Genomic DNA, 20,586 nt, shown 5'->3' on the forward strand with positions numbered 1-20,586 from the left:
GTGAAGGAATGCTGCAGGGAAAGGGGAACGGGGCAGGGGAGGGGGAACGGGGCAGGGAAGGGGGAATGGTGCAGAGAAGGTGAAGGAATGCTGCATGGAAGAGGGAATGGTGCAGGGAAGAGGGGGAACGGAGCAGGGAAGAGGGAATGGTGCAGGGAAGAGGGGGAACGGTGCAGGGAAGTGAGAACGGCGCAGGAAAAGGAGAACGGTGCAGGGGCAGGACGCCCGGCGCAGGGAAGGGGAGGGCAGGGTGCCGTGAAGAGGCAGCGGTGCAGGAAAAAGGGGAAGGCACGGTCCCCACCAGCCCCATTCCCGCCATCCCGGGGGATCCCGGGGGATCCCGGGCCCGCGCGCGCCACGCCCCGTCACGCGCTGCCCTGCGTGGGCGTGGCCAACCCGCAGGCCACGCCCCCCGCGCTCGCGGCGCGGCCACGCCCACTCACCCAGGCCACGCCCCCTCCCGCAGAGCTGCCTCTCCCGCCGTGGCCACGCCCACTCGCCCAGGCCACACCCCCCCGCAGAGCTGCCGCTCCCGCCGTGGCCACGCCCACTCGCCCAGGCCACACCCCCTCCCCAGAGCTGCCGCTCCCGCCGTGGCCACGCCCACAGCGCCTCTACGCGCCGCCCCCGCCGGCCGGGCCCTGCTCGGCCCGCCTTGGCCACACCCCGTCCCGCAGGCCGCGCCCCCGCCTCCCTCCTCGCTTCCCCGTGGTGCCCCGCGCGGGGCGGGCACTGACGTGGCCGCATCGCGCCGCCATCTTGTGCTCCAGGGTGGATCGCGGCCGGGGCGAGCGGGCTCCGAGTGGGACCCTCCGAGCGCAGCCAGACCCGCGGCCCGCGGCTCCCGACGACGCCGGTGGGTTTGCCGACACCTTCTTCTTCCCTCCTTTCGAGTCTTTTTTGCACCCCCTCCCCCCCCCCCGCCCGTCGCGCCGCGCCCCCGCCTGCACCCCGCGGCCTTGGCGCTGAGGGGAGGCGGCGGCGGGCGCTGGGGGAGCGGGGCCGGGCGGCTCTTTCCTTCTCTTTCCTTCTCATTCCTTTTAATTCCTCCTCACTCCGTCTCATCTCTACTCATTCCTTTCTCCCCACAGCACCGGAGGCCTCCAGGAGCGGCGCTGCCCCATCCGTCCCCCCCTCCACGTCTTTGGGGCGGCGGGGGGAGTCGGGCCTTTCGCTTCTCTGCTTGTGGGTGGGATGGGGTGGGAAGGCGTGGGATAGGCAGGGGTGGGAAAGGGGAATCGCTCCAGCTCGCCAGCAGCTGCACAAGGCCCCGCTCCGCTCCCTCTAGCGATGGGATTAGACGGGATGGGCTTGTCCTCCCTTCCCCAAACTCGCTCATTCCGGCCTCTGCCCCGCCCGTGGACGGCTCCGAGGAAGGAGAGGCATTTCCTCCTTCTCCTCTCCCCCCGAAAACCCTCCTCTGGTGGGGGAAACGAGGCTCGGATGAAGCTCGTGGGGCAGAGGTTGTTTCTCCATAAGCCCATGGCTGCTGAGTTGGGGTTTTTTTGCTGGGCTGAGGAGTTGAGCTTTATCCTGGAGCAAACAACTCTTGTTTGCCATCCATCGGCTTGATTTTGATGGTGTGGGAGATCAGCTTTCCTTGGCGGAGCAGCTCCCAGTGGGAGGATATTATATTCTGTCTGAAAATACTGCGTCCTGTCTCCGTGAGCGGTGAACGTGATACTTCGGGGCTGATAAACCTGTGTGTGATGAAGTGATAGCCCGGCTCTGCCCCAGCAGAGCGAGACCAAAACTCTGCCGGGCCATAAAACTGCCCAAATGTTGTCGCGTTTGACATTGACCTTGTGGCTTTGCCGCTCTGCTCCTGCCAAAGCAAATTCCACAGGTTGATAAGAGCCGTGACCAGAGGTCTGGTGTTGAAATTGTGGCTTTGTCAATAACTAAAATTCCGGGTATTTATTTAATACTTTGAGCTTTGTCTTGTGAGGCTCACAGAGCCCCTTTGCAGGGTATTCCATTAACCTTATTTTCCAGCCGGAGAAACCGAGGCAAAGTGGATTTTTCCAAGGTCGTTCAGTAATATCTTTATTGCTATTTTTGCTGCTGATTTGGAGCACTTCTGGGGGGAAAAAAAGGAAGTGTGGCTGAAGTGGGGGATTGCTATTTTACTGTTATTCAGGGAGTTTATAATGGAATAAAATAAGAGTGCAGTCTTATGGCTAAAGGGGTTCTCTGAAAGGAAGGTTTGTGGGGTTGGTTTGATGCCACTGATTTTCTCTGCTACAAACGTGTCTGCAGTGCTGGAGAGCCCTGTTGGGCTGCTTTCCCTGTTGGAATAATTGCATTGGGTGAAAGGGTGAGGAAACTCACCTCGATTGAACCTCTTCAACTCAAACTCCACAGCTTTGCCAAGTTTGTTGGTGTTTCCCGTGGTGGAACATGAGGAATTAAAATGGCTCAAGCAGAGCCGTCCTCCCCTCAGAACAGCTTTGTGTTTGTGATGTAAATCCTGTTAAAAGTCAAACACCTCAGATGGTCCGAAGACCTCCGATTGGTTTCTCTTAACATTTCCTAGGTTGTGAAATAGTTGGAATGTGGAAGGGCCTGGCAGGAGCTGTGCTCGTGCACCGAGTTCCCTGTGAGTGTTAGTCATGCTGACCAAGTGGGGGGAGGACCAGTCACAGCTTTTCAAGGCAAACCAAGCGTGTGTGGGAGTAGGGGCTGGATTCTGCTCCTGCGAGCTCACCAAACTGCTGTGCTCCAGCTGCTTTAAGCAGGAGCATTTATACAGATAATTATCGGCTAAGCCATTGATGACATGAATTGATGGAAGGAGGAAAAGCTCACAACCCAGGATTGCAGCTGGATTTGCAGTGGTGAAATTTAAAGAACCACCTTTACACATCCCAGAGGCTTTTATTTCTAAAATGACCTTTGCTTTTTAAAGATCGGCTTTCAAGCAAGAATTTTTATGGATTTCAACAGCTTTCCCAAGCATCCAGCTTGCTTTACAGTGGATAAATTTGGTGAACGTGAGCTAACTTTGTCTGAAAAGGAATAGTTGTGATTCTTTTTTTAGAAATCTCTTGGAAGTTCTGCTCCTGGAATGCTACAGAGCTTGTGTTAGAGCTGGCGCCATCCTCAGCCATTCCCTTTCTTTAACTGATGAGTAAAGAAGTTCAGAATCAGCTTCCTACTACAGCAGCTGTTTTTTCTGTGTAATTCAGCATTTTTTTCTTTCTGCTTGCGAGTATCCGATTATATTCCTTATTTTTAACACATGCAAACGTCGGAGGGGCTGTGGTGGAGCTTCTGCTGATGTTTCAGTTCTAATAAAACCCTCATGTCTAGCACAGCTCTTGTTCACCCACTGCTCTGGTACCTCACAACTCAGAGTCTCTGCCTCGACAGTTCCCCCAAACCAAAAGCCAGTTTCATTGCTGGATGAAGCTCTTGTGTGAGTTCTTGCCATTTTTACTAGGCGTGTAAATATTGACTTAGTGCCCAGTTCCAGGGAGTGAATAACAGGATATTTGGCTTAAAATTGAAGATTTTGAACTCGGGAACAATTCAGCCTCAAAAACAAAAAAACCACCCCAACTGTGCACTGCTTATCTGAAGATAAATTCTTTGTACCCACCAGTTCTCACACCAGTGTTCCCAGTGCTGAACTGGTGAGCACGGAGTCACAGGCCGTTCTCGGGGTTCACAACTGCATTGTTGGCACCACAATATTTCCTGAGCAGCTACAGGCAGGGAGGGCATGGATGCAGCTCCCTCTGTGCTTTTCACCTGTCAGCCTATCCTTTAAATAAGATATTTTTCAGACCAGATACATGCTTCTCCTGTGGGTTGGTTTGTGTGGGTTATGGTAGTGTTGGAGGCTTTGTTGTGAGTCAGCAGAAGTTTGCTGTCCCTGCTTGAAGATGAGAATAAGGGAATAATTCTGATTTGGGATTTGAGTATCGAGTCAAGCAACTCGCTCTCTTTGGTACAGACTCTTTTTATTCTGGCCATTATTTTAGGAGTGAGTTGTTCTCATGTCCCAGAAATAGACAGGACTCGAAAGGAAATTTTCCCTCTTTTGTCCTTGTTTTGATCCTGTAAGTGGACCTGTTTTCTGCTGCTCTCAAGAGAATGTTCCAGCGTGTGGGAAATGTCCTGTCTGGGTAAGGTGTGTAGCAAGGTGTTCAACCTCCTTGGGTTAAACAAAGGTGCTGGAGAAGGACATTTCCTTTCACCTGTGCTTGGCTTGTCCTCCCTCTGCCTTGGATGTGCACAGTGCTTTTGGACCCTTTTCAGGTGAGCCCTGCAAGCCTTTGGTGGCCGAATCCAACTGCTCTTATTTAGATGCAAGCAGAGTTATGTATCTTTACCTTCTAATTCCATGCTGCTCCCTTTTCCCTCAAATAACCAGATTATGATCCTTCAGGACACCTTTTCCATCCCAAGCTTGGCAGAAGCACCCCCAGTGTGAACTGGGGGGAAATGGTTGCAGTGGTCAGTGTTGATCTCCACAGTTAACACTCTTCTGGTTCTAATGGTTAAAATTATAAAGGAGTTAGGACTTACTATTAATGAAGAGCTCTGGGAAGATGATGTTGCCATGGCCTTTATTACAGTGCTGTTTGTGCAGGATAATGAATCACCTGGTGAACAAAGGGCCCGGCCTGCTTGTTGGCTGCTCTTACTTCTTACATGTAATCCATGCCTGCTGATACAGTCTAAAGTAGCTCAAATCAAAATTATCTGAGCTAAATTTCAGTGTTAATAAAGGATTTGAGTTGATAAATTCTCATGTCTCAGGTTATCCGGTGTGGAAGGCCAGTAAACAGTTTCTAAAAATAGTTGAATGTAGCTGTACTGAAATAATGTATTGGGGCACCCTGGCTATATATAAAGAGGTGTTTCCAAAATTTGCTGTAACAGAACACTTTAATCCGTAAAGAAATTATTTCAAGTTCAAGAGAACACATCAGTACTGTTCCCTGCTGAGTGGGGGTGTGAAACACTGGGGCTGTAGATTAATCCTGAATTTTAGCAGTGTTCTATTCTTGTTGGATCTCTTCTCACATTCTCCTTTAAATCACACTTTATATTGTCGGGTTAGATTTGCACTTTAAATTATTTGCCAGTTGTTCTTGCATGTTACACCAGTAACAGCTGTTGAAGTTGGATGGGTTTTTTTAAAAAATGCTTTCTCACCTCTTATTTGCACATTGGTTTGGTGATCTCTTGTGTGGCTGTTTTGCTTCCCTTGATAATTTAGTTTAAAACATTCTGGAATGCTATAAATGAGAAAGAATGGTCCAGGGTAACTAGTGATAACTGGCTGAATTTCCAGTCAGTATTTCTGGTAAACAACAAATTGATCCATTTTTGTTCCCCTGTGACTGATAGAACTAGTATGTTAAGATCAGGCCAGGAATTAGGGATTTGGGGGTTTTCTAATTGTTTTAGACATGGAGTTAATGCTTAGGTCAATGTCAAGTAGATTTTCCTTTAAATGGAGATGGAATTTTGGTCATGAATCCATTGCCTTTGTAAACAAGCCAGTTTTACTTGCCAAGGTGCCCAAGCAAATGGAATGAGGTGCAGGAAGCAGCTGTTTTGGTAAACCTGCAGCTGTTGGGGTTTAATATTTTGTCTGATTGTAACTGTGTAGCACAGTGTGTCATTGGTAGTGGTGTCGTGTTTATCTCTCCTTGAAACCGGCATTTAAAATAGGATGGGAACATCCCAGGGAGGTGGAACAGCTCCCAGAGACAGCAAATGCCCTCTCTACCTCTCCATCTCAGCCTGCTGTGCAGGGGAGGGACAGAGGCTTGAACTTTCTTTGACTTATCTTATCGTAGAACCATAAAATCCTAGAATGGTTTGTGTTGGAAGGGACCTTAAAGCTCATCTGGTTCCAACCCTCTGCCATATTCATGGCTGCTGGGATTTTCAGATTGCCAAAATGACGGGCCCAGCAAGTTTGGATAATTATTTTTTCACTGTGGGAGCTTTATGTGGTAAGTGCTGGTCCACAGAACTGAAATAAATGTATTTCTATACTGCAGTTTAGTTTGAGTAAATAATGCATATGGCATCCTCTGCCTTGGCCTCTCATTTTGTCTCTGGTATGTTTAAAGAGATGGTGTAAACCTAAATGAAACAGTTTAATCTCTATGTGGTCAAAAAGAACTTTTCCAGAGGTGTGAAATTTGAGGTTTTGTGGGAATTTCAGGGTGTATTATGTTCTCTTTGATGGCCTGCACACCCTTCTGGTCATACGTCTGTGGGGCTTGTTAACCAGCAGCTCCCCCGAGGAGTTCGGAGGTCAGGCAGCAGATTGGACTTCTCATGATAAGCAGCCTGAACGAAATGACATTCAAATGCATTAATGTCCGTTTAAATATAAAATGCTGCAGATGGTTAAGTGTTTGCTGATCTTTGGCCCTGAGATATTCCTCAGAGCTCTTATTCTAACCACCTACAATTAATAAAAGCAGATTCTGCTTCTTCCTCTTGGGCCGTATCACTTTAACAACCACCGGGCTGCTGCTATTGCAGGCACTCATTCATTTTTAACTCCTCGGTCTGAGCCTCTCTGCAAAAGGCTGCCTGTTCTCCTAATTGCTTATCTAAATGTATCACTTACTAGAAAACAGGGGGCTGAAAATACTTTTGTTTCAAGAAACAAAACCGCAACTTGCCCATTGAACGTCAGTGCTGCTGTTTACCAATGGCGCGTTGTATCTTCCCCGGACTTGCCTGACGGGTCCTTAGTGCTGCTCAGGTGGAGTGCAGGGTGCTAAAGGGCTTTAGGGCTTCGATGGGCAGGGACAAACAGTCAGACAGACACTCCAGTGCTGGGGTGATCTGCCTTTGGTCAGGGGTGCTGAGCTGCTGTTTCCAGAAGCTGAAGTTGTGCTGAGGGAAAATACACACCAAGCGCTGCAAAAATAGTCCGTGCCGTTTATTCAAATCGTTCCCTTTCATACTCAAGTCTTCCCACTTAGCCTGATGGATCCCTCTTTTGAAGATGTGCTCAAGCACTACAAGCAGTTCACAAGCCGTAGTCTTTTATGTTTTCAGGAATTTTATACAACTTGTGCTCCTAAAACGATCGGTGTAGCAATTACTGACAACATTTGGGTGGAGGGAAGGAGGAAGTTAAACTTGAGGTAGGAATACAGGTGAGATATTGGTGAGTCAGGATATACATTGCAAGGGGTGGCAGTGCCTGGGAGTAGCAGGGTTTTTTTGCTTAACTTAATATACGAGGAAATTTAAGACTTTTCCAACTGTGCACGTTCTCATGGTGCAATTAATGGGCTGAAACGGGAATTAAAGCTGGGTCCTGGAGTGCAGAGGGAGCAGTCGCATGATCCCTCAGCTGAGCTGTATTAACAGAGGCAGCCAAGGCTGGGGGGCAGCTCGGGCCCATCGAGGCAGTTTCTGTGGCAGTGCAGGGAGAGGAGTGTGGAGTACAGACCATGGACTGTGAGTTCCTTTCCTGTGGGAAGAGATGAACGTGAGCAGCTTCTGGTCAGGGGATGGTCCCACCCGTGGAGAAGACGGGGACCCTACCCCAGCCTCAACCAACAGAACTCTGATGGGAACCAAAACATTTTGTGGGAGTTCTGCAGATGGATTTCTCCTGGTTTTTTTTTCTTTTAGACAGCAAGGATTCAACTGCTTTTTAGTCAACTTGTAAACACACTTTTCCTGCAGGAGTGGGCTGTAAACTATACTGTGCTGCCTATAAAAATAAATGTGACTTTTTGTAATGCCACCTACCCTGAAGTACCAAATAGGTTACAGAATCGGTTGGGATAGGAGGGATGTGGAAGAGAACAAGAGGGAAATGGAAACCAAGTGCTTAAATGGATCTCGATTTCTTATTCTTCACAAAAAGTAAAAATAGGGAGGCTTGGTGGTATAAAAGCAGCCTCAGTGGTGAAGGGCAGGCTTGACCTGGAAATAGCTGCCAGGAAAACAAGGATCTAACGGGATTCACTGCTGTTACTGCCAAGTACAAGCAACTTGTTCAGCAGCCTGCGACTTCTGTGGTGTGTGGAAAGATGTCGTGGATGTAAATGACAGGATTTTGCTCTTTTGACTAATTACTGTGATCAGTCCAAGCATCTGATAACCTATTTTGCTTTTAAACTTGTGCAGACCGAAGAAAGGCATTCTTTGTGCAGGCTTCTAAGGTTCTCTTGCTGCAAAAGTTCTTGCAGCCACTTTATGTGAGCTCTGGTAAAAGGTCACAGTTCAGCTCTGACTGCTGCTTTCCAGATGAAGCAGGAGATAGAGGTGGCATGAACAGCCAGACAAAGGAAAGCTTTACAGTCTCCCTGCCCTCCAGCCCGGTGAGAGCTGTGCTGTGGGCTGGGATGGGAGATTCCTGCTGTGAAGAAATGGGGACTGCAGCAAAACTGTTTTCTCTGCTTCCTAATTACCCTTCCTGTTTATACAGCCTTCATATATTCCAGTGAGAGTGGAATATGCATGGTCATGCTGCAGAAATACCAAAGGAAATGGTGGAATAATAGAGCTTTTAAACCTCCCCTTTGGTTTTAATCCACAGGCTCACCAGTCTGATTTGTAGAGGAGTTCAGTTTTAGCGCTTCAGCCATATAAAATAAATGAATCTTTGACTCGAGTTGCTTCAGCAAATTGGTGTGGGGATTGACGTCCTTCAGGAACTCTGGAGTGGACTCTGAACAACTCTGTGGAGCTGCTTGTCTTAGACACACGTGACTTGGTTAATGTTGGAGAGTTTAACTTTTGGGTTAAAAACTGTATCCAGCAAAGCTTCCTGAAGAGGACAGAACTGCTCACACCTTTCCCAGTGCAGAAGGGGGGGAAACCAGGCTTCAGCCATCCCTAGGACTGCAGTAAACAGAGTAGGACAAGACTTCTATGTTGTGGTGTGCTTTTCAATCCAAATCTTACTTTAATGCTCTGAAATAGCTATTCTGTAAAGTCTGTTTCTAGGGAGAGTTCTGCTTCAAGTAGAGCTTCATCGTGAAATCCAGAATATTTCCAGAGATGATTCAAACTTCGTGTTATGCTTTAAATTTGATTTGGTTTACAGGAAACTCATGCTTTGAATGTATTGGCTGTTTGTGCATCTTGTATTTGAAACTTGAATTTTCAGTTGGGCTCTGTCTCTTCTTTTTGAACTGACACCTGAGAGCTTCTAGACCCAGCAGCAGTGAGGGTGTGAATCGTCCCTATCACCCTGTAATGTGTCTGTGAAGCTTCCAGGCTGCTTTTTCATGCCTTGTATGAGCACAGCAATAGTTCTCATGGTGATTTCAATCCTGCTGTAAACTGTGCAGGAGTAAGTTTGGAAAGGGAGGGAATTTGTGCTGGGAGGGGTCAGGTCCCAAGGGCACAGGGAAGTGTCTGAGGCTGGAGTGCAGAGGCAGCTTCTGCAGTTCCTAAACAGGAAGCTCCTGGTGACGTTAATCACTTTAATCACCCAGGCAGGAGTGTTGGCTGTGAAGGAAGTGCTCATCTCTGAACTTGCTCCTTTAATGTGGCTGTTAATTCTCCATAGTTAAGTTTGATTAAATGTGGATTTGCTTCCTGCAGAAGGCCTCCCTCCACTGTTAATGAAAGTAACTGCTCTGTGTTTATGTGCTGTTCACAGACCATTTCCTCGGGGAGGGAGAGGAAGGAAACCGTTCTGACTAGGAGAAAATCCAAGCTGTATTCCAAGTTTCCTTCCCAAAAGAAGGATCAGCTATTGCTGCGCTAAGCAAAAAACTTGTTATCTGCAGGTCAATTGGGAAAAGTTTGTTTAATGGTGACCCTTTGCTGCAGATAAATTATCCCATAACAATGGGGAACAAAGTACCTGCAGTGGTCAGCTGCATGAATTTTGCAAGCAAAAATTTGAGAACAACAATTAATGCCAAAATCTCTGAAAGAATATTTGAAGCATTTCAAGCACTTAAAGCTGGGTCATGCCATGAGCACTGAGTTTTGACACATCTGTTCATCTTTGTGTTGCTTCAGTGGGGGGGAAATGTTCAGTGTTAGCCAGGCTGTCTATAAATGATTCATATTATCTTACTTTGCTTTTTTTTGTGGTTTTTATGTCGTGGTCAGAACAAAACTGTCAGTAGCTCATGAGTTGTATTCTGATCTTTTTCCTCCAGACTTCACTGGCCAGTGAGAACATATTTCAGCCATGGGAAATATTTTTGCTAACCTCTTCAAAGGCCTTTTTGGCAAAAAAGAAATGCGTATTCTAATGGTTGGCCTGGATGCTGCAGGAAAGACAACTATTTTGTACAAACTTAAACTTGGTGAAATAGTAACTACTATTCCTACTATAGGTAAGATTTTTACACTTCTTTAACTGCTGGCTTTGAGATTTGGGTCTCAGCAGTATCTCATCACAGCTGATTTAAGTGACTTGTCTGTCAGAACAAACACTTGCTAAAGCCGTGGTGTGAAGGTGGCACAGCCAAATGTGCTGCCATGGGAGGAGATTGTAACTCTTTTCTCACTCCACTCCCTCTCATCAGTCACTCGTGGAATGAGCCTTTGTGGGCCACAGAAGGGCAGTTTGTCTCCCAGGCTGTTGGGACATCATGTAAATCAGACTGAGACGCAGAGGATTCACCTTTTTTTTTTTTTTTCCTCCCCCTCTTTTTTTATTTGAGGGTATTGAGAAACCTGACTTGCAGTTCTTAAAACCCAGGGGAGGTTGGGGTTTTTTTTTGTTTGTTTTGGGGGAGTGTGGGGGGGGGTTTGGATTTTTTAGGCAACTGTTTTTTTTAGCTGCTCAGGTAGCAATTGGATGTGTTCATTGGTGTGATTGCAGTGGGGGTGGAGGTGGGAGCAGAACAACCCATGTTTGTCTGCTTTGAGAGCTTCAGCACAGGATTCTGCTGGTTTAAAGTAACTCAAATTTTAAGGTAACTTTTTTTTAATGATGACAATCTGAGTGTGACTTGCTAAATACAACAGGCCAGTTATGTTCAAGTGAGATTTGTGCCACAATCTCTGTTTTAGGTTTCAATGTGGAAACAGTAGAATACAAGAACATCAGCTTCACAGTGTGGGACGTGGGCGGTCAGGACAAGATCAGACCACTCTGGCGCCACTATTTCCAGAACACACAAGGTGAGTCCACACACCTAATTCCCAGCTTTCCAGAATCTAAGAGAGTTTTTTGACTGTCTTCACTAAGTTAATTCTGCAAGTTTCTTGGAGGGGAGTGGAAATATTTATTATTATAAAAGGGTGTGTTTGTGTGCTGCTCTGGCTCTTCTCTTAAGCCGCTGCAGGTTCAAAGAGGGATGGGAAGAATTCCAGAAACCAGTCTTCCTTGTCCTTCTGACTCAGAATGAGTTCAGGAGTTTGTTTTTCTTCTGTCAGCATCACAGCTCTGCCCTCACTTCAAAGCAGAGTCTTTACTGTGAGCTCTGCAGCCCCATGAACTGAGAGTTTGTCACTTCTGTCACTGCTGGGCCTTTTTAACGTGCCTGTCCTTGAGTCCTGTCACAGCATTTCAGGAGTTGCTGCTCCCTGGAAAATGCCAAGTGGTTATGTAGAGGGAGTACCCAAGTTGCAAAAACAAATGCAAGCTAACACCAGTTTTCACCAACTTTCAGCAAGAACCGACTTTTTCTCAGACATGAGACTTCAAGTTTATGTTTATTCTTGTTTGCTTATTTCTAGGTCTGATTTTTGTGGTTGACAGCAATGACAGAGAACGTGTGAACGAGGCCAGAGAAGAGCTTATGAGAATGTTGGCAGAAGATGAGCTCAGAGATGCTGTTTTATTAGTGTTTGCTAACAAACAGGTATGCCCAAGAAAGGTGTCTGTCTGTCAGAACCCTTGAAAACTTCCAACGTCCTTGTGAGTGCCAGATCTTGACCTTGATTTTCGTATTTTCAGTGTCATGATAAATAAACTCAGAGTAAATGGCCATTCAGGTATGTTGAAGGCAGGAAACCATGAATTAAGTTCATATGTGAAAGGAGCATCCTTCTAAACAGTCTTCGCTAAGAGATTTTCAGTTTCAGGGAAAAATGCTACCAGTTTGATTTTTAAGGTTGATATGCCTCAATTACAGCACCTGCCTAAGCTTCCTCCAGAGAGGAAGGCTGGAATGTCAGAACCTCCCTGAATTCCTCATTTAGGGTGTTTGAGGGCACTGCTGGTGTTGGTGGAAACACTGGGCTGATTTTTAATGTGCTTCTGTTGACCTGTGAGCTGGGCTCTTCCAGGCCTCAGAGTTAACTGAGTTCTGCCTTTTATTGCTTGTAAAGGTCTTGGCAGCTTAAACCCAGATGTCAAGGGCCTGAAATGTGACTAGGAAATGTAAAGAGGGAATAACATCCTGCTCCACTGATTGCACAGGCCCAGCTGGGAAGGGTGAAGATGCCCTAAGTCATGTCCAGGAGCAGGAAAGGTGGGCTCTAAAGAAGCTGTGCTCAGCAGAGTAGTCCTGGGTGATAAAAGTTGATCTTTAATCATTACTGCAGTCACAGAAAGGATAGTCCTGAGTGGAAAGTGAATGAAACAGCCTTGGAATTGTGAGATTGGATCAGCACTGGGGGGAATGGCTGGATCCAGGCATCAGCTGTCTCGCTTCCCTATGAAATACTCCATAATGCTGCTTTAGATTGGGTTGTTACACCTTTGAGGCTTTTGTCAGTGTTGGGGAAAGAGCTTGAATACCAAAATAATCACTGGGATTTTCTGAAAGAGAAGTTCTGGGAGCTCTTAACTTTCTTGTAATGCCTTTAAAGCTGTGGTGAAAAGAGTGGGGAATGACTGTTGTTGCTTCCCTCAGGACCTGCCGAACGCCATGAATGCAGCAGAAATCACAGACAAACTTGGACTGCATTCTCTTCGTCACAGGAACTGGTACATCCAGGCAACCTGTGCCACTAGTGGAGACGGTCTCTATGAAGGACTGGACTGGTTGTCCAATCAGCTCCGAAACCAGAAATGAAACCATAAACCTTCCTCTTCCCTCTTTTTCCACCCCTCCCTCTTATTTCCTCCTATTCGCCCTTCGCTTTACTCTAATGTGGCAAACTGTGCTACTTTGTGGTATTGAGTGCCGGAAGCTGTTTTCATTTCTTTTTGTCACAGTATATATTGCATCATGCTGTAAATGTGGCAAATACAAGCCTGAAAACAGTTAGGTTTCTTATTTAATGTAAATAGTTTTTGTTTCCAATGAGGCAGTTTCTGGTACTCCTATGCAATATTACTCAGCTTTTTTATTGTAAAGAATCAAGTCACTGTTTAGTACCTGGAAGGGATTTAAGTGGGTTAATCATGTAAGGGTTGCCAGTGGTCCTTGTGCAGTAGAGCTGAATTCGATCTTGGTTGGGTTGTGAGATCTGTGAGATCCATTTTGGTGGTTGGTTTTTAACCTGAATTCTGTATTTTTTTAAATAGACAAGGAAAAGTAAAAACACTTAAACACACAGACGTTTGACATCGCTTCTGCTGCTCCAGCTCTAACGTGGTGACTCTTGATTCTTTCGAAAGGGTGAAGCAATGACTGACACCCAATTAGCTTCATCTGCTTAACGAACAGTTCATAAGTAGTAGATCTCTGGCTCTTTCTGTAGCTCGTAGTCTGTGCTCATCTTCGTTCACAACCGTTCAAAGATTTGCTGGGCCTGGTTTAGATGAGCTTTGCAGACTCATGCTAAACATCTGACTTTTGGTTCAGGTGAGATTTCTCGTTTCCATTGAACTTGAATCATTTCCAGAAGTCGACATTTTTAGCCTGTTGTATTTGTCAAAAAGTGTTTTGTACTTTTCTTGTGCATAAACCACTCCAGAGGGCAAAACCTTTCCACAGGAAGCACAGCCTGTCCTAGCCCTAAGCTCTATAGGCAGAAAGTACTGTACTTAACGTAAGAATTGCCATGAAAAACACCAAACATCTATGTATAGTGTCTAAGGAAAAAACAAAAAGCATGAGAGTTTGGAGAGTCATTCCACTCTACAAGTATTCAATCCCATTTTGGAACAATCCCATATCTGTATATGTGTGAAAACCCTTGGCATCCCTCATACTGCAAGGTTCAGATTTGCCATCAGAAAAATTTAAAAAAGACCTCTTTACTTTTCTTTTGTATTTTGATAAACACTGAAGAAGCTGGAGCTGTTTAACTCGAGGAACTATCAGAACTGGTTTATTTAGTGTTGTGGAAACCTTTATTGCTTTCAATACACAACTAGTAATCAACTGTTTTGTATACTTGTTTTCAGTTTTCATTTCGACAAACAAGCACTGTAATTAAAGCTATTAGAATAAAATCTCTTAACTATGTCATGTTTTTTATGCCTTGCTGTTCATTCGATCATCTTGGCAGAATCATAATTAAATACTTGTTGAATAAAAAGTTTCATGAAACTTGCACTGGTATCGTGTTGGTTTGTATCAGCTTTGTGCAAGGGATCCAAAGGCAAGCAGCAACATCACAATTTGTGTGAAAATTTGAGGATGTCTCCTGTATTTTACAAGAAATGCATCATTCCTGGTTGGAAACCTGCAGGCGAAGTGGTGGGTGATGCTTATTGGGTTCTACTGGAGTCACTGGGGCAACAAAGCTTGAGCTTCTTGAGTAGCCCCATCGCTTCCCCCAACAGATTGTTCCTCCTGCTGATCCCATCTAATTATGGGATCTGTGAATTAGCAGTTTTGTGGGGAAAAAATAGGAATTCTGCCTTCCTTAAGTGCTTTGTTTTGCATTTTTCCTTTCTGCAGTCCTCTCTGGATCCAGGACAGAGCTCCTCCTCCGGGTGATCCTCCTGCCTTCCCCATCAGCTGCAGCTTCTCCTCCCCAGTGGTCATGCTCGGGCTGCCCGCCAGCTCCTGGCTGTCTTCCTGGCTGGAGCTGCAGCAGATTCCCCATTACACAGGCTGGAAAGCTGCAGGATGAAAGGTCTGTCCTGCAGGTTAGAGAGCAAATTCCGTGTGGGGAAGCCTGGGAGGCTGCGTGGGTAACAGGGACCATGGCTGGGGCTGTAGTGAAGGGTAACTAGCCCTGGGCAAACTGCGATCACAAACTGCCTGCAAGTCAGAAATTCACCTTGGAATTTCAAGCTCTGAATCAGGGTATTTGCATCCCTAATAGGGCAGGACAGCTCTTTATTCCTGTTCTGGGATGGGATTGAGCTGGAAGGGCCAGCTGGGTTAGGATGCTGCTCCTCTGAATACAGAATTTGCTGTGGAAAACATAGGGAATGTTGTGATGTTATCAGAGCTGTGGGAGCCGTGCTCTGCCCTCTGCTCTGGGCAGCACAGGCTTTGCTCTGTTCAGGCTCAGCCAGGCCTCCAGGAATTTTGGCCACCCAGCAGCTGGGCAAGAGGCAGCTCAAGCCCAGGGCAAAGGATCCTGCCCAGTCCCCCAGGAAATGGGGCAGCAGCTGGACAGGGAGGTTTTGGGGTGAGCAGCCCTGAGACAGGGATGGGGCTGGGCTCCTTTACCCACCTCACCCTCAGTTTTGGCTTCCCATGTTTCTCAAACTGATTTCCTCAGGTCTTGGTTTTGAGTGTGAAACAGGAATGGGGGAGAGCAGGAGAGGCCAAGGTGTGACATGGGCAGGAGAAAGCTCGGGAGAGCTGAACTGAGCTGGGCCAGCAGTGTCATGGCCCCTCTGCCATGGTGCTGGGCACCCTCTCCCTTTGCTGTGGGTGCAGATCATCCTGGCAGAGCCCAGCCCAGCCACAGCATCCATCCTGTCCACCGGGGAGGTGAAGATGGGAAGTGGGGGCCCATGGAGGGACCAGGACACTGGGAGTTGTGGTGTTTTTCCTCTGCTTGCTGTGGTGTTTCCACTCTCCCATGGTTCCCTTTTCAGCCTGTGGCTCCCAGTGCCCAATTCCCATTAGGCACAGCCCTGCTCTGGGATGCTTCCAGCAGGCTCCAAAATCCCCTGGAGGTGACCCCGAGCTCAGCATGGTGAGCACCAGCAGGGTCAGAGCCCCTGGCCAGGGAGTGCACAGGCTCGGGGCCACCCCAGCTGTGCCATGGGGATCTCTGGGATGGATCTGAATCTGCAGCTGCTCAGACCACGAGGAGCAGCCTTCGTGCCAAGAGTTTGTCAACCCCAAAAATCGTGTTGGGCTGGGGATCACCGAAAGCTGTGACGGCCCTGCAGCACCTCCCACTGCCCAGGCCCAGCGTGCTGGGACAGAAGGGCTTTGTCAGCTCCTGAGCGTGGCCCCACTGGGCTTTTGTCCACCAAGATACACAAACCCTCCCTGTCTTCAACTGCATCATTAATTACACAAATGAGGCCCTGGTGCTTGGCACGGCCATGCCACAGCCAGCGATGCTCCAGCCACCCCCTTTCCATTTGGATCAATATTTCTATTTATTGATGTAAAATTCCCCTCCTTCAGGATGCCAAGAACATAAATAATTGTGTTGTGAGGGTTTAATTACTGGATGGGAATGGAGTTTGCTGCTCTCTGGGGTGGGTGGATGTGGCCAGGGCCAAAGCCTATGGAAGACACCTGGTCCCATCCACTTTTTCCCTGTAAGCTGAGGAATTATTTAAGTGTCCAAGGCCAGGTTGTACAGGGCTTGGAGCAACCTGGTTCAGGGGAAGGTGTCCCCACCCATGGCAGGGGGATTGGAGCTTGATGAGCTTCAAGGTCCCATCCATGCAGCTGATGAACTTGGGGAATTTTTAAAGAAAGAAACTCTCAGCCACTGTGCTGCCAAGCACTCAAGGGCAGAGAAAGAGGACAAAAAAACTATGATAAAAACAATAATAATAATAATAATAATAATCTCTTCCAAAGTCTCTATACATAAACACGAGGTATCCACAGCATTTTCAGCACCACAGCCAGAACCACCCCAGCACCAACCCCCAGCCCACAGCATCCTCCGTGCTCAGTCCTGCCTGGATGGATGGATGGATGGATGGATCTAGGGAGCGAGGAGCAGGGTGCCCGGGGCCCTGCTGCCCCCACAGCTGCTGCTGCCGCCCCTGGGCGGGCAGGGAAGGCGCCGTTGGCACCACAACCTTAACGCCCTTTGCCAGATTCTGCCCCGGTGCCCGCGGAGCTGCGGCGTTTTTAATTTAATCACCTTAAAAAATATCAATCTACGGCAGATCTCCCTGAAACAAGCCCGGGCTCCCCCTCAGTCCTCCGAGTCGGTGTCGTGGCGCTGCCGGACCCCGCGGGCCGGGGGAGACCGGGACCTGCTCCTCTTCCTGCCCCTGCGCCGCGGGGACGGGTGGCGGCCGCGGCCGTCCCTGCTCCGGCTGCGGCGGCGGGCGGGGCTCCGGCCGCAATCCCCGCTGCTGGCCGAGGAGCCCGTGCCGTGCCGCCGCCGGCTGCCGTGCCGCGACGGCTCCGAGTGCTGCCGCGACGGCTCCGAGTGCTGCCGCGTGTTCCTGCGGTGCTGCCTGCGGGGACAGGGGGAGGACGTGACAGCAGGGATCTTGGGGATGCCAACAAGGTGATTCTGGGGGTGAAAAAGGGGTTTTGGAAAGCCAGGAGATGCCCAGTGGGACATCCTGATGCCAGCCATGATCATGTGGCTCTCCTGAATGCTTCGTCCCGTTTTCCACTGATGGTGCCCCATCTCAACCCAGTTACCTCTTATCCCGATCCGGGGAAGAATCGGAGGATGATGGGGCAGCATCCTTCTTGGAATGCTTGTCCTTGTCCTTCTTCTTCTCCTTTTTATGTTTCTTCTTTCTCTTGTTCTTTTTCTCCTTCTTTTTCTCCTTTTTGGATTTTTTGCTGCTCTCAGGTCTGTGGGGAAGAGATCAAGCAGTGAGAATCCCTGCACTGTGCATCCCTCTGGCTCCAAAAACTCATCCCCATCCCTTTTTCCAGGCACATCCCACCACATCCCTCCTTTGCCAAGGAGGAGCCCACAGAGGCTTCTGGGGATGATTCAGACAGCTGCAGAACAAGCCCAGTGCCAAACAGAGCCATGGAAACATTTTGTAAAGTATTTCCCACGAGACCCAGGGCATTTCTGGTGGTTTCCCACCAGAGTGGGAAAAATCCTCACCGTTTCTCCTCCACCTTCTCCTCCTTTTCCTGCTTCTTCTTGGAGCTAGATGTCTCTTGGCTGCTGGAGACTTTCTGGTGCTAGGGTTGGAGAGGGGGAAAAATACGGAGTGAATCCAAGAGACCGTAGCTTGTAATTACAAGACAAAGGGTTTATCTCCCTTTAAAAATTAAACTTGGAAAAAAAATATTTAAATTACATTTGGGGAAAAATTAGAACACCCTTAAGAGCTGCTTCCAAATTAAAGCCCCACAAATGAACTCCGTGCCAACAGGACACAGGAAACTCCTGCAGGTCTCTGTGCTACAATACCCAGACTGGTTTTTAAATAAGATATTCCAAGTGTGGGGCACTTTTTCCATCTATTTTTGAACCTTCCAAGGACAACGTGACTGGCACCGTACCGTGAAGACAGAGAGCCCCATCTTGGCCGCCTCCTTGTCCTCCTTGGAGAGCATCACCCGGCCAGCACTGCCACTGCGGAGAGACCACACAAAAAAGCATAAAAACACTTAAAATCAGACAATCTAATAATAACTGTCCTGGAATTGGTGCAGGATCCCCACTTCTTCTTACCTGGAGCTGCCCAAACCCACCACCCGATCCACGTCCTTCTCGTCCCGCTCGGCGCCGTCCCTCTTGCACACCTCAGCCAGGTCCTGTGGGGAGGGAGGGGGGACAGTGTCCTGTGTGTGTCTCCAAAACAAGAGCCGAGGGGAGGGGACACCCCCAGGTGTCACTGGGGGGATAAGTGGTGCCCCCATTACCTCCTTGCTGAGGCCCGTGGGCTGCCTCTTCAAGTTCTTGTAGCCCCTATAAAAACAAGAAGAGGTGACGTGTGTGGGGAGGCTTTGCAACGCCGTTTTTTGGGGTGTTTGTGGGGGTGTGGACTCACAGTGCTGCCATCATGGCCTCCTGCTCAGCCAGGCGGACGGCAGCCAGCTCTTCCTCCCGGGATAACGGGGGGGCCGTGTCCTGCTTGCCCTTGGCATACCAGGTCAGGTCCTTGCCCTTCTGCCACCGGCCCACCGGCGCCATCAGGGAGTTCCCTGTGGGGAGCAATGACTCCCCCTCAACATCATCGCACCCCAAAACCTCCACCTGCACCCCAAAACCGTGTCAGGTGCGACAGGGAGGGTGGGACAGGGGGGTTGAGCAGGATCAGCCCTTACCCAGGTAGTTCTCACGCTGTTTGTCCGTCTTCACATCCTCCCAGCTGAACTGGTCCTGGCCCCCCCGGACCCCGCCCCGGGAGGAGCCGAACATGGTGCTGCACCCTGCAGCAGATTCGGGGGGAATCTGGTGACCTGCAAAGGGATCAGCCTTGGGTTTACCCATTTCAGATGCCCCATGCGGCTCCTGAATGTTGGGGTCCCGGTGAGGTGTTGGGGTCCCTCCCCCGCCGTGTAGCCCTGGGAGAGGGGCCCTGAGGGCACAGACACGGGGCTTCCCTGCCCCTGCTCAGCCTCGTTCCCATGGGTTGGTTTGTGTTCCCTGCGCGGGCAGAAGGACCCTTGGTCCCGTGACTGGGACAGTTCCTGGGCAGAGCTCCGGCCATGCGGCTGGAGAAATAAACATCTCTCTGAAACATCTAGCAAGAATCTGTCTGTCCATATATATTTCCTTTCCACGGGACTCCTGGTTTGATATATGCGCGTTGCAGGATCCCCACTGCAACACCTGAAGGCGCAGGGAAGCAAATTTGGCCCCCCAGGTGTCAGTGGAGTAACCAAAGGCCTTTTGGGGGGTGTTACAGGCTGCAAGGGGGGTTTATAACCTGGAGGTGGGAGAGGGTGCACGGCTTGGGGAGGGTCCCAGCCTGGGGGGAGGTTGCTGAGTGAGGAGGGGGGTTAGGGAGGCCTCGAGGGGGTTCATGGCCTTGGGGGGTTCAGAGCTTCAAGCAGGGTTTAGGGCCAGCAGTGGGGAAGTCACAGGTTGGGGGTTTCAGGGTCTGGGAAGGGGTTGCAGGGTGAGGGGGATTCACAGCGTTTGGGGGAGCAGTTCAGGACTCCAAGTGGGAAGGTTCAGGGTCTGGGAGGAGGTTACAGGGTCGATGGAGGAGTTTATGGCCCGCGTGGGGGTTCTGGGCTTCAAGGCGAGGGTTCATGGCCTGGGGGGGTTTCAGGGTCTAGGAAGGTTTCACAGCCCGGATGGGATGAGAGCTTGAAGAGGGAGTCACACGGCCTGGACGGGAGGTTGTAGTGCCAGAGAAGAGGCGGCATGGCCCGGGGTGGGGCATTGCCTGGGGGAGAGTTTCAGGCTCTGCGAAGGGGCTCGGGGCCGGGGGAAGCTGCAGGACCTGGAGGCTGCAGGGCCTGAAGGGGGAGTTTGCCCGGCCCCGGAAGCGTGTGAAAGCAGCACGCAAAGGGCTCCCTGCACCCCCGGCACCTCCGGGTTGGGGAGTGCGAGAACCAGGCGGGCCCGCGGGGTGACACCCGGAACCCCCAAATCCCAAAATCCCCAAATCCCCAAATCCGAAACCCGCCCCCGGCTCCCCTCACGCACCTCCAGCCGCCGAGCGCGCGCCCGCCCCGCCGCTACCACCGCGGGCACCGCCGCAGGGGGGCGCGAGACGGGCGGTACCACCGCGCCGTC

The 20,586-nt window shown here is 49.5% G+C and overlaps 2 protein-coding genes across 3 annotated transcripts; one reads left to right on the plus strand and one right to left on the minus strand.

The window, feature by feature from the left end:
* Positions 1-719: 719 nt before the first annotated feature.
* ARF1 (ADP ribosylation factor 1) lies at positions 720-14,364 on the plus strand. Its single transcript, XM_032131970.1, has 5 exons — positions 720-856; positions 10,122-10,301; positions 10,984-11,094; positions 11,653-11,777; positions 12,774-14,364. Exons 2-5 carry the CDS (start codon positions 10,154-10,156, stop codon positions 12,933-12,935), a joined length of 546 nt encoding a protein of 181 aa, XP_031987861.1. The 5' UTR covers positions 720-856; positions 10,122-10,153; the 3' UTR covers positions 12,936-14,364.
* C1H1orf35 (chromosome 1 C1orf35 homolog) lies at positions 14,148-20,573 on the minus strand. Of its 2 annotated transcripts, none has more exons than XM_032131475.1 (9): positions 20,497-20,573; positions 19,164-19,298; positions 18,887-19,040; positions 18,759-18,804; positions 18,568-18,650; positions 18,396-18,468; positions 17,992-18,071; positions 17,568-17,726; positions 14,148-17,374 (listed from the first exon to the last, which is right to left on the minus strand). In XM_032131475.1, the coding sequence occupies exons 2-9, from the start codon at positions 19,255-19,257 to the stop codon at positions 17,107-17,109; spliced, it is 957 nt and encodes a 318-aa protein (XP_031987366.1). In that variant the 5' UTR covers positions 19,258-19,298; positions 20,497-20,573; the 3' UTR covers positions 14,148-17,106. The 2 variants fall into 2 exon arrangements, with proteins under 2 accessions (XP_031987366.1, XP_031987452.1); XM_032131561.1 differs by lacking the exon at positions 20,497-20,573 and adding an exon at positions 19,672-20,445 and having other exon boundaries at positions 17,107-17,374; positions 19,164-19,350.
* Between the last annotated feature and the right edge of the window lie 13 nt (positions 20,574-20,586).

This window comes from Corvus moneduloides, chromosome 1 (genome assembly GCF_009650955.1).
Source record: "Corvus moneduloides isolate bCorMon1 chromosome 1, bCorMon1.pri, whole genome shotgun sequence".
Taxonomy (NCBI): domain Eukaryota; kingdom Metazoa; phylum Chordata; class Aves; order Passeriformes; family Corvidae; genus Corvus; species Corvus moneduloides.